This window comes from Mchenga conophoros, linkage group LG23, assembly GCF_057382185.1.
Source record: "Mchenga conophoros isolate Kocher_MC1m ecotype Shallow Benthic linkage group LG23, M_conophoros_male_GT1.1, whole genome shotgun sequence".
In the NCBI taxonomy this organism is placed as follows: domain Eukaryota; kingdom Metazoa; phylum Chordata; class Actinopteri; order Cichliformes; family Cichlidae; genus Mchenga; species Mchenga conophoros.
In genome coordinates, this window is record NC_140547.1 from 46,772,440 (window position 1) to 46,791,303 (window position 18,864).

At 45.3% G+C, this 18,864-nt stretch overlaps 1 protein-coding gene across 1 annotated transcript in view; it reads left to right on the top strand.

Moving 5' to 3' along the window:
* The window catches only part of LOC146548152 (NACHT, LRR and PYD domains-containing protein 12-like), a 390,489-nt gene extending 373,496 nt beyond the window's left edge, over positions 1 to 16,993 (top strand). Inside the window, exons 16-19 of the mRNA XM_085265033.1 lie at positions 897 to 1,073; positions 6,545 to 6,724; positions 11,724 to 11,903; positions 16,795 to 16,993. Coding sequence (XP_085121159.1) covers positions 897 to 1,073; positions 6,545 to 6,724; positions 11,724 to 11,903; positions 16,795 to 16,993 — 736 coding nt within the window. The remainder of the gene's footprint in view (positions 1 to 896; positions 1,074 to 6,544; positions 6,725 to 11,723; positions 11,904 to 16,794) is intronic.
* The last annotated feature ends 1,871 nt before the right edge of the window (positions 16,994 to 18,864 follow it).

An 18,864-nucleotide genomic window follows, 5' to 3' on the forward strand; every position in this document is an offset into this window, starting at 1 on the left:
ACTGAAGCATCGACTTATTTCATTATCCAACAATGAAAACAGGAAACACAGACAGCTGGCCTTCAAAGTAAAAGCTGCTCCTTTTGAAACATGTTGGTGGTAAAATGTAAGAAGAGCTGAAGCACATAAATGATCTATGTGCCAAAATATTAAACACAGTTGATATATTTGTGTGTGTGTTGTGATTCAGGTGTAGATGTAATAATGTACATATAGCAGAGTTTCCTCTTCTAGATCAGCTGATCAGAGTCAGGCCAATCAGCTCTGAGCATGCTCAGTCTGAGTTATGGAGCCACATACTATGATTCACCATGGCAACGGCATGAGCAGAGGCTCCGTGTGAATCCAGAGGAGCAGAAACATGAATGATGACAGTAGATGTTTGTGTGAAAGTGCTGGAAGCAAATGAGTGTGTGATGTTCTTTCAGTGTTGCACTTTGTAGACGCTCCCTGAGCACTGGTCTCACAGCCAGCTGCACATAGAGACCAGTGTTGTTAGTCCAGGTCAGAAGATGACTTGTTGGAATGAAAATGAGCTTGTAGTTTTTCTGCTTTAATAATGTGACTGGAAAAAGGTGTTGGACTTCAAATATGTCCATTTCTGTCACACTTCACCTTTAAAAGTGAAGCCATGTGGTTCCTGGAAGGAAAAACACGACTTTTTCAAGTCTTTGTCCTGTTTTTATGAGAAATGTACGACTTTAATGTGAAACATTCAGAGTTTTTTCTCTTGTTGTGTTTGTTTGAAGCTGCTTCCTGTTGGCTTCAGCTGTTTGGAGTTTCCATTTTCTAAACTTCTACATTCTGAACCTTCTTCAGCTCTGAACAGATGATGAAACACTGAATGATTTCAAGCACTTTGTCTAATAAACTTACATCTTTCATTCTTTATACAGATTGAAGGACTGTGGTTTGTCAAAGATCAGCTGTGATTATCTGGCAGCAGCACTGAAGTCCAACCCCTCCCATCTGAGAGAGCTGGACCTGAGCGACAACTACAACCTGCAGGATTCAGGAGTGAAGCATCTGTGTGGTTTCCTGGAGAGTCCAGGATGTAAACTTGAAACTCTGAGGTCAGTCAGCATGTTTTAGTTGTGCTGAGATGAATATGATGTGAAAGTTGTGCTGACACTAAACTGCAGACATCAGGCTGATATTATACTGATCCACACTGAGGATCTTCATGGTAAAGTCTGTTTTCTTCTTCTCTGGTTTAGTCCATTGACTGCAGCAGAACAATGTTCACATTTCAAACAGTGATACTCAACGTATGGCCCGCGGCCCACACGCGGCCTGCCCACCTTTCCTGATTCAGAGAGAGGGGACCCTGATTAACTGTGTAGCTTCTTCCTCACAGTTCTAAGTATCAGACACAACAATGAATAATCCACAGCTGACTGTCTTTAGCAGGTCAAAGGTCACAGCACACAGCACTCTGTGAAACAGTTTGGAGCAGGAATTCTTGCACATTTACAAACTGACACTGCTGCACGGCATGCTGGGTAATGCTAGCTGCTCAGGTATGGGCGTGCTAACGGCTGTGAGGCTCTGTGGCTGCAGAACACCGAAGAAGAGAAAAGAGAGGCGGAGGATGAAGAAAAGAGGCGGAGATGAAGCAGAAGTTTAGCTCCAGAGAGGAGATGTGTCTGTGTGGGTGGGTGATAGGTTTGTAGCTTGAACCTATTCGCTGGAACGTTGAAGACAATATAATTACACAGCAAGCAAGACACGAAGTAGGCAAAGTTCTTCTTGTTACTCATTCAATTCATTTCAATTTTATTTATATAGCGCCAAATCACAACAAAAGTCGTCTCAAGGCGCTTCATAGATACAGAGAAAAACCCAACAATCATATGACCCTCTATGAGCAAGCACTTTGGCGACAGTGGGAAGGAAAAACTCCCTTTTTACAGGAAGAAACCTCCGGCAGAACCAGGCTCAGGGAGGGGCGGGGCCATCTGCTGGTTGGGGTGAGAGAAGGAAGACAGGATGAAGACATGCTGTGGAAGAGAGACAGAGGTTAATAACAGATATGATTTAATGCAGAGAGGTCTGTTAACACATAGTGAGTGAGAAAGGTGACTGGAAAGGAAAAACTCAATGCATCATGGGAATCCCCGGCAGCCTACATCTATTGCAGCATAACTAAGGGAGGATTCAGGGTCACCTGGTCCAGCCCTAACTATATGCTTTAGCAAAAAGGAAAGTTTGAAGCCTAATCTTAAAAGTAGAGATAGTGTCTGTCTCCTGAATCCAAACTGGAAGCTGGTTCCACAGAAGAGGGGCCTGAAAACTGAAGGCTCTGCCTCCCATTCTACTTTTAAATACTGTGATATTATTCTGTTATTATATGTTACCTTATATATGTAATCAAAGTAGTTGAATTAGAATACTGCTGTAGATCATATTATACCCTTTAAAATAGAGTGTGTGATCTGTATGTAGTTTAGTTCTCATTATACTTTTGAGTTAACAGAACATATTCACATATTAGTTCATTAGATAAATGTGCATCACTCTGTATCCTTGATCTGCTGGGAATGTGTTACACTGTTTTCTTGACATGCTTAATTGTTGAATCATGAAGAGAAGGTTGTAAGCAGGAGACTCTGTGTCTAAAGACAGGGGAGATAGATAGACCACATTCCACACCCCCACCTTACAGAAAGCAGAGAAACAACTGCCGAGGTCATAACTTAGGCGCTGTAACAGAGAAAAAATGTGATGTTTTGGCTTTTACGACTAGCTGGGGGCCACTAGAGACTATAAAAAGCTGAGCAACCCGTCACCATTTTGAGACATGCTGTCGAACCTCTGCAGGCATCTCTCCCGTCCGGACGTTGTAATGCTCTTATTGTTGAATTGTATGGAAATAAATGATTGTTGATTGAGCATTGATACACCGAGTATTGTCCTTCCTTCAGCCCAAAGATTCAAAGAACTGCGTGTTTCCAACAATACTCTAGGAACAACAAGTAGGCCTGCAGAGCGAGAGCGAAGTGCTCTAATAGGGTGATATGGTACTACAAGGTCATTAAGATAAGATGGGGCCTGATTATTTAAGACCTTGTATGTGAGGAGCAGGATTTTGAATTCAATTCTGGATTTAACAGGAAGCCAATGAAGGGAAGCCAAAACAGGAGAAATCTGCTCTCTCTTTCTAGTCCCTGTCAGGACTCTTGCTGCAGCGTTTTGGATTAGCTGAAGGTTTTCAGGGAGTTTTTTGGACATCCTGATAATAATGAATTACAGTCGTCCAGCCTGGAAGTAATAAATGCATGAACTAGTTTTTCAGCGTAACTCTGAGACAGGATATTTCTAATTTTAGAGATGTTGCACAAATGGAAGAAAGCAGTCTTACATATTTGTTTAATATGTGCGTTGAAGGACATGTCCTGGTCAAAAATGACTCCAAGGTTCCTCACAGCGTTACTGGAGGCCAAGGTAATGCCATCCAGAGTAAGAATCTGCTTAGATACCATATTTCTAAGCTTTTCAGGGCCGAGTACAATAACCTCAGTTTGATCTGAATTAAGAAGCAGAAAGTTATGCATGAGGGAGACCTGCCTGGAGCCAAGTGTCGTTCCCCATAGCACTCCTTTTATTGTGGTTACATGAATATGCATAGGGTCATTAACATATGACGTCTACATAGGTATACATGTGAACAAAGAATACTGTGTGTGTGGGGGGGGGGGGTCAGAGTGTGACCCCATAAATGACTTCCCTAAACCTGCTGGTCTGGAAGTCCAACAGTTCATCTAAACAAAAGGCACTTAGCATAAAACAGATATAGATACGTTTATCCTGCCATAAAACAATAAAACAAGGTACGACCTCTTCCCATGCTCCCAGGATGTAGGCGTGCATTCCAGTGTGGAATACACACCAAGCCTTTGCAGCCTGCTAAAGATCACACATCCTATCAGTACACAATTGATTATACACCTCTAAGCATCAGAATCAGAATCAGAATCAGAAAGGGTTTTATTGCCAAATGTTGAGCAGGTTTACAACATTAGGAAATTGCTGCGGTGCTTCAGTGCAAACATACTGTCATAAAAATATAAAAATAAGAATAAGAATTAAAAGTGCTAAGTAGATAGATATATACATGATATATACATGAGTGCAGGTGGTGATCAGTGCCAAACATGGAATGATGCAGTGAACACAGCGTAGGGTGTTAGTGGTGGGAACAGTCATACGGTTATTGTTCATGTGTCCGACAGCAGAGGGGAAGAAACTGTTCTTATGGCGAGAGGTTCTGGTGCGAATGGACCGGAGCCTCCTGCCTGAGGGGAGCAGGTCAAACAGACTGTGTCCAGGGTGAGAAGGGTCAGCTGAGATCCGAGCTGCACGCCCCAGTGTCCTGGAGGTGTATAGGTCCTGCAGAGATGGGAGTCTGCAGCCAATCACCTTGTCAGCAGAGCGCACAACACGCTGCAGTCTCTGTTTGTCCCTGATAGTGGCTCCAGCGTACCACACGGTGATGGAGGAGGTGAGGATGGACTCGATGATTGCAGTGTAGAACTGCATCATCGTCCATGTTGGCAGGTTGAATTTCTTCAGCTGCCTCAGGAAGTACATCCTCTGCTGGGCTTTCTTAATGACGGAGGTGATGGTGGGCTCCCACTTCAGGTCCTGGGTGATGGTGATACCCAGGAAGCGGAATGAGTCCACAGAGGTGATGGGGGTGTCAGACAGGATGATGGGGGGAGTGGGGCTGTGTGCGTCCTGAAGTCCACAATAATCTCCACTGTCTTCTGGGCATTCAGCACCAGGTTGTTGTGGCTGCACCAGGACACCAGACGTTCAACCTCCCTCCTGTAGGCAGACTCATATATGGTTAAATATTTCTAAGCATAAATGACAATCAACAATACAAAACCTAACAGCGGGGCTCAGGCAGCTCCGCCCACACAGTGACAGTGAAGCAGGTGAAGAGTAATAAATGAAGACAGCAGACAGGATTTGATAAGCTGATGTACAAACATGTAGAAATGGGTCCATACAGACTGAAGCGTGTCTCCTTTGCATCTTCCATATTTGATACTGAGAGTTTCCAGAAGAGCAAACATCAAACACGCCTCCAAACATGTGACGAGTCAGACTGACATCATTTCTACAGAGAACAGTGTGAGCTCTCAGCAGGTCACTTCAATAAGAAGGACAAAGTGCAGCAGGAATGACTAAACCCACTAACAGTCTGATATCCCCGTGTTCCTGTTGTTCTACAGCATCATCATTAATGCTGCTCCACCACCATCACTGCAGCTGACCAATCAGCTTCTGTCACGTCATGTGATGCTCTGTGACTCAGACTGGAGATATGCTAAATGGCTAACCTGAAGCTAACCTGAGAAACAGTCAAAGTACTGATGATTCCTACAAAGTGTGTGTGTTCAGTATGAGATGAGTGTGAATGAAACCATGGAGGAGCGGGCCGTGGCTGCTCTCACACACGTTTGCTGCAGGGGCGGAGCTACAGAAATGTTCATAGGGGGCAAAATCAAAGCCATTATTGTTGACACATATGCAGCTGTTACATCCTGTAATATGCATTAAATATGGTTCAAATACATTAAATGCATTAAATATACATGTTTCATATAAATACAGTCTACAACTGTGTTTTCTTCAGCCCACATAAGGAAACAGTTGAGTCAGATAAAGACAGAAGGCCTTTTCCACGTCCCTCTGCTCAGTGTTAAAGTGCAGATGATGTTCAAGCTCAGGCAGCAGGAGGGATTTCTAAGCATCCTTCACTGATCCACAACAAAGGTCCAGAGTTTGATCCGTCCTAGTAGGACAGGAAACATACTGATAAGAGTTTCAAAGTGTCTTTGTAAGCAGACATGATTGAAATGAGCCAGTCTGAGTTTGGTTCCTGCAGTTTGTGCTTCATAAACAGAGCTGAAGCAGAGGCAGCGTGTGCCTGCAGGTGAATGTACACTGCTGTTATAAGAGCTGTGGAAACTCAGGTCAAAAGGACGTAACCACACTGCTGACAGTTCCAGGACAGTCACAGAGTTACAGCATCATTTGTGAACATAAAGACAGAAAGCTCATCCAAATCCTGGGATTAAAAGTCTGTCCTGGTGGTGTCCAGTCAAACACGTCTCTGTGAAAGCTTCAGTCCAACAGGCTCCAAAGTCCTTCTGCTCATTTCCTCGCCGGGTTCTTGATGCTCCTGTACCATCTCTCTGTCATCCTCCTCGCTCCCTCTTTGCACTCACAGTCTTTGTGCATCATTAACACTCACATGAGGAAAACCAAAGTTTTACTGGGCAGAAGATGATCATCAGTGACTCTGTCTTTAAAATACTCTTGTTAGAAATGTTCGACTTTAATGTGAAACATTCAGAGTTTTTTCTCTTGTTGTGTTTGTTTGAAGCTGCTTCCTGTTGGCTTCAGCTGTTTGGAGTTTCCATTTTCTAAACTTCTACATTCTGAACCTTCTTCAGCTCTGAACAGATGATGAAACACTGAATGATTTCAAGCACTTTGTCTAATAAACTTACATCTTTCATTCTTTATACAGATTGATGGACTGTGGTTTGTCAGATATTGGCCTTGATTATCTGGCAGCAGCACTGAAGTCCAACCCCTCGTATCCCACAGAGGTGGACCTGAGTGGAACCTACAGCAACCTGAAGGACACAGGAGTGAAGCATCTGTGTGATTTCCTGGAGAGTCCACGATGTCGATTTGAAACTCTGAGGTCAGTCAGCATGTTTTAGTTGTGCTGAGATGAATATGATGTGAAAGTTGTGCTGACACTAAACTGCAGACATCAGGCTGATATTATACTGATCCACACTGAGGATCTTCATGGTAAAGTCTGTTTTCTTCTTCTCTGGTTTAGTCCATTGACTGCAGCAGAACAATGTTCACATTTCAAACAGTGATACTCAACGTATGGCCCGCGGCCCACACGCGGCCTGCCCACCTTTCCTGATTCAGAGAGAGGGGACCCTGATTAACTGTGTAGCTTCTTCCTCACAGTTCTAAGTATCAGACACAACAATGAATAATCCACAGCTGACTGTCTTTAGCAGGTCAAAGGTCACGGCACACAGCACTCTGTGAAACAGTTTGAAGCAGGAATTCTTGCACATTTACAAACTGACACTGCTGCATGGCATGCTGGGTAATGCTAGCTGCTCAGGTATGGGTGTGGTAACGGCTGTGAGGCTCTGTGGCTGCAGAACACTGAAGAAGAAAAAAGAGAAGTGGAGGATGAAGAAAAGAGGCGGAGATGAAGCAGAAGTTTAGCTCTAGAGAGGAGATGTTTCTGTGTGGGCGGGTGATAGGTTTGTAGCTTGAACCTATTCGCTGGAACGTTGAAGACAATATAATTACACAGCAAGCAAGACACGAAGTAGTACGTGTACGACCGACAAACCTTACTGGACATAAAAGACGGTCTTTCTTATAACTTTCCGGAGTTCAAGTTTTGCAACACGGACGCTCCGTTTGCAGACCCCCCATTCATCTCACCTGAGACGCCTTTGTTCTCTGGCCCTGGAGGCCGCAAATGCCGACGCAGAGGGAGAAGATCTGGCATTCTTGTTCGACTGAGACGGCGCACTAACAGACCACCGTTACCCAGTTTATTACTGGCTAATATGCAGTCTTTGGAGAACAAGCTGTGCGAGCTTCGGGCACGGATCTCATTCCGGCGAGAGAAGCGAGACTGCTGCGTGATCTGCCTCACAGAAACCTGGCTATCAGACAAGGTACCGGACTCCGCAATACAACTACCGGGGTTCTCCATGCATCGCGCGGACAGGTCACAGGATCTTACTGGGAAAAGCAGAGGCGGTGGTGTATGTTTCATGATCAACAACAGATGGTGTGATTATGCGAACGTGCACCCGGTCAAATCCTTCTGCTCACCGGATCTGGAGTACCTGATGATTAAGTGCCGGCCATTCTGGCTACCGAGGGAATTTACAGCAGTGATTATTACGGCTGTTTACATTCCCCCACAAGCCGACACTGACCGAGCACTCAGGGAACTGTACAGCGCGATCAGCAGTGAGGAAACCGCACACCCAGAGGCAGCGTTTATCACAGCCGGAGACTTTAATAAGGGAAACCTGAAGAAAGTCTCACCAAAACTCCACCAACACATCCTTTTTAACACACGTGGAAACCGGCTACTTGACCACTGCTACACCTCTTTCCGGGATGCGTACAAAGCCCTCCCCCGCGCCCCATTCGGCCAATCAGATCACCGCTCCATCCTGCTCCTGCCCGCCTACAGGCAGAAGCTGAAACAGGAAGCTCCAACCCGGAGGGCGGTGCACTGTTGGACGGACCAATCGGAGTCTGCGCTGCGGGACTGTTTTGATCACGCGGACTGGGAAATGTTTCACGTGGCTGCTAGAGACATTGATGAATACACAGACTCAGTCTGTGGATTTATCAGGAAATGCGTGGAAGATGTCGTCCCATCCATAACAGTTAAATCCTTCCCAAATCAAAAACCCTGGATTAACGGAGATGTTCGCGCGGCACGGAGCACCGCCTTTGCCTCCGCGAACACATCGGACTACAAACACGCACATTACCAACTCCGGAAGACGATCAAAGCAGCCAAACGTGAGTACAGGGACAGGGTGGAGCAGCAGTTTGACAACCCTCGGAGTATGTGGCAGGGACTAAACACGATCACAGACTTTAGAGGGAAAACCAGCACACCGCAGACCACGGCCTCTCTGTGTGAGGATCTAAACGTATTCTACGCTAGATTCGACACAGCGAACACCATGAGACCGGACAGTGTGCGCACCGCGGATGACGTCAGTGCGCACGCTGTGTCTGAGGAGGATGTGCGGAAGTGCTTCAGGAAGGTGAACGCACGCAAAGCTACTGGTCCGGACGGGATTCCCGGCCGCGTCCTTAGGTCATGCGCGGCTCAGCTGGCTGGAGTGTTCACGCACATCTTCAACCTTTCCCTCTCTCTGTCTGTAGTCCCAGCCTGCTTCAAAATGGCCACCGTCGTCCCTGTACCCAAATCCTCCACCACCTCCTCATTGAACGACTGGCGACCTGTAGCCCTGACCCCCATCGTGAGCAAATGCTTCGAGAAGCTGGTCAGGGACTTCATCTGCTCTGCACTACCCGACTCACTGGACCCTCTACAATTTGCGTACCGCCACAACAGGTCCACTGATGATGCCATAGCCCTGACACTACACACTGCCCTGTCACACCTGGAGAAGAGAGACACGTATGTGAGAATGCTGTTTGTAGATTACAGCTCAGTATTCAATACCATCGTTCCCTCGAAGCTGGACAGGAAACTGCAGGATCTAGGACTGAGCAGCTCTCTCTGCAGCTGGATCCTTAGCTTCCTGTCTGACAGACGCCAAGTGGTCAGACTGGGCAGCATCACCTCATTCCCCATCACACTGAACACTGGTGCTCCACAGGGGTGTGTACTGAGCCCTCTCCTGTACTCACTCTACACCTATGACTGCACAGCCACTAACAACTCCAACATCATTGTGAAGTTTGCGGATGACACTACAGTGGTGGGTCTTATCACCAATGGTGATGAGACGGCTTACAGGGAGGAGGTCAGCGCCCTGACCCACTGGTGTCAAGACAACCATCTCACCCTCAACGTCGCAAAGACAAAGGAGTTGATAGTGGACTTCCGGAGGTGCAGAGAAGTACACACCCCCATCAGTGAGCAGCTTCCGGTTCCTTGGTGTACACCTGGCTGAGGATCTTACGTGGTCAGTACACACAAACAAAACAGTGAAGAAGGCGCAGCAGCGCCTCTTCTTTCTCAGGAGACTGAAAAGATTTGGCATGAGCCCCCGCATCCTCAGGACCTTCTATCACTGTGCCATTGAGAGCATCCTCACTGGATGCATCACCACCTGGTACGGCAACAGCACCGCTTACAACCGCAAAGCTCTCCAGCAAGTAGTGCGGTGCTCTGAACGGATAATTGGAGGTGAGCTTCCCTCCCTCCAAGACATCTACAGGAAGCGGTGCCTGAGGAAAGCGGAGAGGATCATCAAGGACTCCAGTCCCCCCAGCCATCAACTGTTCAGACTACTTCCATCAGGAAGGAGGTTCTGCAGCATCCGGTCCCCAACCAGCAGACTGAGAGACAGCTTTTTCCATCAGGCCATCAGACTGCTGGACACTTCATAGACACCTCAGCGCTTCACTACTGGAACTTTAACATTATGCACTACATACTGTACAGTAATGCCACTGTTTTGCACATGTCTCAACTCTGTATATTTTTATATATTTATTGTTTACTCTATTTAATTTGTAAAATATGTGTACACACACACACACACGTAGGAAAATATTTAGTATACACATCCAGAAATGCATACACTATTATATATTGTACATATATTTATTAGTTTCAGATGTAGCCATTTTTGTATTCTGCTTGTTTACGTTATTGTATTTTTGCACACCTCTGTTGCTTGTGAAGCTCGCAAACAAGAATTTCACTCACATGTGCTGTACCAGTGTACCTGCACATGTGATGTGACAATCAAAGTGATTTGATTTGATTTGATTCCTACAAAGTGTGTGTGTTCAGTATGAGATGAGTGTGAACGAAACCATGGAGGAGCGGGCCGTGGCTGCTCTCACACACGTTTGCTGCAGGGGCGGAGCTACAGAAATGTTCATAGGGGGCAAAATCAAAGCCATTATTGTTGACACATATGCAGCTGTTACATCCTGTAATATGCATTAAATATGGTTCAAATACATTAAATGCATTAAATATACATGTTTCATATAAATACAGTCTACAACGGTGTTTTCTTCAGCCCACATAAGGAAACAGTTGAGTCAGATAAAGACAGAAGGCCTTTTCCACGTCCATCTGCTCAGTGTTAAAGTGCTGATGATGTTCAAGCTCAGGCAGCAGGAGGGATTTCTAAGCATCCTTCACTGATCCACAACAAAGGTCCAGAGTTTGATCCATCCTAGTAGGACAGGAAACATACTGATAAGAGTTTCAAAGTGTCTTTGTAAGCAGACATGATTGAAATGAGCCAGTCTGAGTTTGGTTCCTGCAGTTTGTGCTTCATAAACAGAGCTGAAGCAGAGGCAGCGTGTGCCTGCAGGTGAATGTACACTGCTGTTATAAGAGCTGTGGAAACTCAGGTCAAAAGGACGTAACCACACTGCTGACAGTTCCAGGACATTCACAGAGTTACAGCATCATTTGTGACCATAAAGACAGAAAGCTCATCCAAATCCTGGGATTAAAAGTCTGTCCTGGTGGTGTCCAGTCAAACACGTCTCTGTGAAAGCTTCAGTCCAACAGGCTCCAAAGTCCTTCTGCTCATTTCCTCGCCGGGTTCTTGATGCTCCTGTACCATCTCTCTGTCATCCTCCTCGCTCCCTCTTTGCACTCACAGTCTTTGTGCATCATTAACACTCACATGTGGAAAACCAAAGTTTTACTGGGCAGAAGATGATCATCAGTGACGCTGTCTTTAAAACCCTCTTGTTAGAAATGTTCGACTTTAATGTGAAACATTCAGAGTTTTTTCTCTTGTTGTGTTTGTTTGAAGCTGCTTCCTGTTGGCTTCAGCTGTTTGGAGTTTCCATTTTCTAAACTTCTACATTCTGAACCTTCTTCAGCTCTGAACAGATGATGAAACACTGAATGATTTCAAGCTCTTTGTCTAATAAACTTACATCTTTCATTCTTTATACAGATTGAAGAGCTGTGATTTGTCAGATATTGGCCTTGATTATCTGGCAGCAGCACTGAAGTCCAACCCCTCGTATCCCACAGAGGTGGACCTGAGTGGAACCTACAGCAACCTGAAGGATTCAGGAGTGAAGCATCTGTGTGATTTCCTGGAGAATCCACGATGTCGATTTGAAACTCTGAGGTCAGTCAGCATGTTTTAGTTGTGCTGAGATGAATATGATGTGAAAGTTGTGCTGACACTAAACTGCAGACATCAGGCTGATATTATACTGATCCACACTGAGGATCTTCATGGTAAAGTCTGTTTTCTTCTTCTCTGGTTTAGTCCATTGACTGCAGCAGAACAATGTTCACATTTCAAACAGTGATACTCAACGTATGGCCCGCGGCCCACACGCGGCCTGCCCACCTTTCCTGATTCAGAGAGAGGGGACCCTGATTACCTGTGTAGCTTCTTCCTCACAGTTCTAAGTATCAGACACAACAATGAATAATCCACAGCTGACTGTCTTTAGCAGGTCAAAGGTCACGGCACACAGCACTCTGTGAAACAGTTTGGAGCAGGAATTCTTGCACATTTACAAACTGACACTGCTGCACGGCATGCTGGGTAATGCTAGCTGCTCAGGTATGGGCGTGCTAACGGCTGTGAGGCTCTGTGGCTGCAGAACACTGAAGAAGAGAAAAGAGAGTTGGAGGATGAAGAAAAGAGGCGGAGATGAAGCAGAAGTTTAGCTCCAGAGAGGAGATGTGTCTGTGTGGGTGGGTGATAGGTTTGTAGCTTGAACCTTTTCGCTGGAACGTTGAAGACAATATAATTACACAGCAAGCAAGACACGAAGTAGGCAAAGTTCTTCTTGTTACTCATTCAATTCAATTCAATTTTATTTATATAGCGCCAAATCACAACAAAAGTCGTCTCAAGGCGCTTCATAGATACAGAGAAAAACCCAACAATCATATGACCCTCTATGAGCAAGCACTTTGGCGACAGTGGGAAGGAAAAACTCCCTTTTTACAGGAAGAAACCTCCGGCAGAACCAGGCTCAGGGAGGGGCGGGGCCATCTGCTGGTTGGGGTGAGAGAAGGAAGACAGGATGAAGACATGCTGTGGAAGAGAGACAGAGGTTAATAACAGATATGATTTAATGCAGAGAGGTCTATTAACACATAGTGAGTGAGAAAGGTGACTGGAAAGGAAAAACTCAATGCATCATGGGAGTCCCCCGGCAGCCTACGTCTATTGCAGCATAACTAAGGGAGGATTCAGGGTCACCTGGTCCAGCCCTAACTATATGCTTTAGCAAAAAGGAAAGTTTGAAGCCTAATCTTAAAAGTAGAGATAGTGTCTGTCTCCTGAATCCAAACTGGAAGCTGGTTCCACAGAAGAGGGGCCTGAAAACTGAAGGCTCTCCCTCCCATTCTACTTTTAAATACTCTAGGAACAACAAGTAGGCCTGCAGAGCGAGAGCGAAGCGCTCTAATAGGGTGATATGGTACTACAAGGTCATTAAGATAAGATGGGGCCTGATTATTTAAGACCTTGTATGTGAGGAGCAGGATTTTGAATTCAATTCTGGATTTAACAGGAAGCCAATGAAGGGAAGCCAAAACAGGAGAAATCTGCTCTCTCTTTCTAGTCCCTGTCAGGACTCTTGCTGCAGCATTTTGGATTAGCTGAAGGCTTTTCAGCGAGTTTTTTGGACATCCTGATAATAATGAATTACAGTCGTCCAGCCTGGAAGTAATAAATGCATGAACTAGTTTTTCAGCATCACTCTGAGACAGGATATTTCTAATTTTAGAGATGTTGCACAAATGGAAGAAAGCAGTCTTACATATTTGTTTAATATGTGCGTTGAAGGACATGTCCTGGTCAAAAATGACTCCAAGGTTCCTCACAGCGTTACTGGAGGCCAAGGTAATGCCATCCAGAGTAAGAATCTGGTTAGATACCATATTTCTAAGCTTTTCAGGGCCGAGTACAATAACCTCAGTTTGATCTGTATTAAGAAGCAGAAAGTTATGCATGAGGGAGACCTGCCTGGAGCCAAGTGTCGTTCCCCATAGCACTCCTTTTATTGTGGTTACATGAATATGCATAGGGTCATTAACATGACGTCTACATAGGTATACATGTGAACAAAGAATACTGTGTGTGTGTGTGGGGGGGGGGGTCAGAGTGTGACCCCATAAATGACTTCCCTAAACCTGCTGGTCTGGAAGTCCAACAGTTCATCTAAACAAAAGGCACTTAGCATAAAACAGATACAGCCACGTTTATCCTTCCATAAAACAATAAAACAAGGTACGACCTCTTCCCATGCTCCCAGGATGTAGGTGTGCATTCCAGTGTGGAATACACACCAAGCCTTTGCAGCCTGCTAAAGATCACACATCCTATCAGTACACAATTGATTATACACCTCTAAGCATCAGAATCAGAATCAGAATCAGAAAGGGTTTTATTGCCAAATGTTGAGCAGGTTTACAACATTAGGAAATTGCTGCGGTGCTTCAGTGCAAACATACTGTCATAAAAATATAAAAATAAGAATAAGAATTAAAAGTGCTAAGTAGATAGATATATACATGATATATACATGAGTGCAGGTGGTGATCAGTGCCAAACATGGAATGATGCAGTGAACACAGCGTAGGGTCATGTGTTAGTGGTGGGAACAGTCATACGGTTATTGTTCATGTGTCCGACAGCAGAGGGGAAGAAACTGTTCTTATGGCGAGAGGTTCTGGTGCGAATGGACCGGAGCCTCCTGCCTGAGGGGAGCAGGTCAAACAGACTGTGTCCAGGGTGAGAAGGGTCAGCTGAGATCCGAGCTGCACGCCCCAGTGTCCTGGAGGTGTACAGGTCCTGCAGAGATGGGAGTCTGCAGCCAATCACCTTGTCAGCAGAGCGCACAACACGCTGCAGTCTCTGTTTGTCCCTGACAGTGGCTCCAGCGTACCACACAGTGATGGAGGAGGTGAGGATGGACTCGATGATTGCAGTGTAGAATTGCATCATCGTCCGTGTTGGCAGGTTGAATTTCTTCAGCTGCCTCAGGAAGTACATCCTCTGCTGGGCTTTCTTAATGACGGAGGTGATGGTGGGCTCCCACTTCAGGTCCTGGGTGATGGTGGTACCCAGGAAGCGGAATGAGTCCACAGAGGTGATGGGGGTGTCAGACAGGATGATGGGGGGGAGTGGGGCTGTGTGCGTCCTGAAGTCCACAATAATCTCCACTGTCTTCTGGGCATTCAGCACCAGGTTGTTGTGGCTGCACCAGGACACCAGACGTTCAACCTCCCTCCTGTAGGCAGACTCATATATGGTTAAATATTTCTAAGCATAAATGACAATCAACAATACAAAACCTAACAGCGGGGCTCAGGCAGCTCCGCCCACACAGTGACAGTGAAGCAGGTGAAGAGTAATAAATGAAGACAGCAGACAGGATTTGATAAGCTGATGTACAAACATGTAGAAACGGGTCCATACAGACTGAAGCGTGTCTCCTTTGCATCTTCCATATTTGATACTGAGAGTTTCCAGAAGAGCAAACATCAAACACGCCTCCAAACATGTGACGAGTCAGACTGACATCATTTCTACAGAGAACAGTGTGAGCTCTCAGCAGCTCACTTCAATAAGAAGGACAAAGTGCAGCAGGAATGACTAAACCCACTAACAATCTGATATCCCCGTGTTCCTGTTGTTCTACAGCATCATCATTAATGCTGCTCCACCACCATCACTGCAGCTGACCAATCAGCTTCTGTCACGTCATGTGACGCTCTGTGACTCAGACTGGAGAAATGCTAAATGGCTAACCTGAAGCTAACCTGAGAAACAGTCAAAGTACTGATGATTCCTACAAAGTGTGTGTGTTCAGTATGAGATGAGTGTGAACGAAACCATGGAGGAGCGGGCCGTGGCTGCTCTCACACACGTTTGCTGCAGGGGCGGAGCTACAGAAATGTTCATAGGGGGCAAAATCAAAGCCATTATTGTTGACACATATGCAGCTGTTACATCCTGTAATATGCATTAAATATGGTTCAAATACATTAAATGCATTAAATATACATGTTTCATATAAATACAGTCTACAACTGTGTTTCCTTCAGCCCACATAAGGAAACAGTTGAGTCAGATAAAGACAGAAGGCCTTTTCCACGTCCATCTGCTCAGTGTTAAAGTGCTGATGATGTTCAAGCTCAGGCAGCAGGAGGGATTTCTAAGCATCCTTCACTGATCCACAACAAAGGTCCAGAGTTTGATCCGTCCTAGTAGGACAGGAAACATACTGATAAGAGTTTCAAAGTGTCTTTGTAAGCAGACATGATTGAAATGAGCCAGTCTGAGTTTGGTTCCTGCAGTTTGTGCTTCATAAACAGAGCTGAAGCAGAGGCAGCGTGTGCCTGCAGGTGAATGTACACTGCTGTTATAAGAGCTGTGGAAACTCAGGTCAAAAGGACGTAACCACACTGCTGACAGTTCCAGGACAGTCACAGAGTTACAGCATGAACTGCAAACATGAATGATGACAGTAGATGATTGTGTGAAAGTGCTGGAAGCAAATGAGTGTGTGATGTTCTTTCAGTGTTGCACTTTGTAGACGCTCCCTGAGCACTGGTCTCACAGCCAGCTGCACATAGAGACCAGTGTTGTTAGTCCAGGTCAGAAGATGACTTGTTGGAATGAAAATGAGCTTGTAGTTTGTCTGCTTTAATAATGTGACTGGAAAAAGGTGTTGGACTTCAAATATGTCCATTTCTGTCACACTTCACCTTTAAAAGTGAAGCCATGTGGTTCCTGGAAGGAAAAACACGACTTTTTCAAGTCTTTGTCCTGTTTTTATGAGAAATGTACGACTTTAATGTGAAACATTCAGAGTTTTTTCTCTTGTTGTGTTTGTTTGAAGCTGCTTCCTGTTGGCTTCAGCTGTTTGGAGTTTCCATTTTCTAAACTTCTACATTCTGAACCTTCTTCAGCTCTGAACAGATGATGAAACACTGAATGATTTCAAGCTCTTTGTCTAATAAACTTACATCTTTCATTCTTTATACAGATTGATGGACTGTGGTTTGTCAGATATTGGCCTTGATTATCTGGCAGCAGCGCTGAAGTCCAACCCCTCGTATCCCACAGAGGTGGACCTGAGTGGAACCTACAGCAACCTGAAGGATTCAGGAGTGAAGCATCTGTGTGATTTCCTGGAGAATCCACGATGTCGATTTGAAACTCTGAGGTCAGTCAGCATGTTTTAGTTGTGCTGAGATGAATATGATGTGAAAGTTGTGCTGACACTAAACTGCAGACATCAGGCTGATATTATACTGATCCACACTGAGGATCTTCATGGTAAAGTCTGTTTTCTTCTTCTCTGGTTTAGTCCATTGACTGCAGCAGAACAATGTTCACATTTCAAACAGTGATACTCAACGTATGGCCCGCGGCCCACACGCGGCCTGCCCACCTTTCCTGATTCAGAGAGAGGGGACCCTGATTACCTGTGTAGCTTCTTCCTCACAGTTCTAAGTATCAGACACAACAATGAATAATCCACAGCTGACTGTCTTTAGCAGGTCAAAGGTCACGGCACACAGCACTCTGTGAAACAGTTTGGAGCAGGAATTCTTGCACATTTACAAACTGACACTGCTGCACGGCATGCTGGGTAATGCTAGCTGCTCAGGTATGGGCGTGCTAACGGCTGTGAGGCTCTGTGGCTGCAGAACACTGAAGAAGAGAAAAGAGAGTTGGAGGATGAAGAAAAGAGGCGGAGATGAAGCAGAAGTTTAGCTCCAGAGAGGAGATGTGTCTGTGTGGGTGGGTGATAGGTTTGTAGCTTGAACCTTTTCGCTGGAACGTTGAAGACAATATAATTACACAGCAAGCAAGACACGAAGTAGGCAAAGTTCTTCTTGTTACTCATTCAATTCAATTCAATTTTATTTATATAGCGCCAAATCACAACAAAAGTCGTCTCAAGGCGCTTCATAGATACAGAGAAAAACCCAACAATCATATGACCCTCTATGAGCAAGCACTTTGGCGACAGTGGGAAGGAAAAACTCCCTTTTTACAGGAAGAAACCTCCGGCAGAACCAGGCTCAGGGAGGGGCGGGGCCATCTGCTGGTTGGGGTGAGAGAAGGAAGACAGGATGAAGACATGCTGTGGAAGAGAGACAGAGGTTAATAACAGATATGATTTAATGCAGAGAGGTCTATTAACACATAGTGAGTGAGAAAGGTGACTGGAAAGGAAAAACTCAATGCATCATGGGAGTCCCCCGGCAGCCTACGTCTATTGCAGCATAACTAAGGGAGGATTCAGGGTCACCTGGTCCAGCCCTAACTATATGCTTTAGCAAAAAGGAAAGTTTTAAGCCTAATCTTAAAAGTAGAGATAGTGTCTGTCTCCCGAATCCAAACTGGAAGCTGGTTCCACAGAAGAGGGGCCTGAAAACTGAAGGCTCTGCCTCCCATTCTACTTTTAAATACTCTAGGAACAACAAGTAGGCCTGCAGAGCGAGAGCGAAGTGCTCTAATAGGGTGATATGGTACTACAAGGTCATTAAGATAAGATGGGGCCTGATTATTTAAGACCTTGTATGTGAGGAGCAGGATTTTGAATTCAATTCTGGATTTAACAGGAAGCCAATGAAGGGAAGCCAAAACAGGAGAAATCTGCTCTCTCTTTCTAGTCCCTGTCAGGACTCTTGCTGCAGCATTTTGGATTAGCTGAAGGCTTTTCAGCGAGTTTTTTGGACATCCTGATAATAATGAATTACAGTCGTCCAGCCTGGAAGTAATAAATGCATGAACTAGTTTTTCAGCATCACTCTGAGACAGGATATTTCTAATTTTAGAGATGTTGCACAAATGGAAGAAAGCAGTCTTACATATTTGTTTAATATGTGCGTTGAAGGACATGTCCTGGTCAAAAATGACTCCAAGGTTCCTCACAGCGTTACTGGAGGCCAAGGTAATGCCATCCAGAGTAAGAATCTGGTTAGATACCATATTTCTAAGCTTTTCAGGGCCGAGTACAATAACCTCAGTTTGATCTGTATTAAGAAGCAGAAAGTTATGCATGAGGGAGACCTGCCTGGAGCCAAGTGTCGTTCCCCATAGC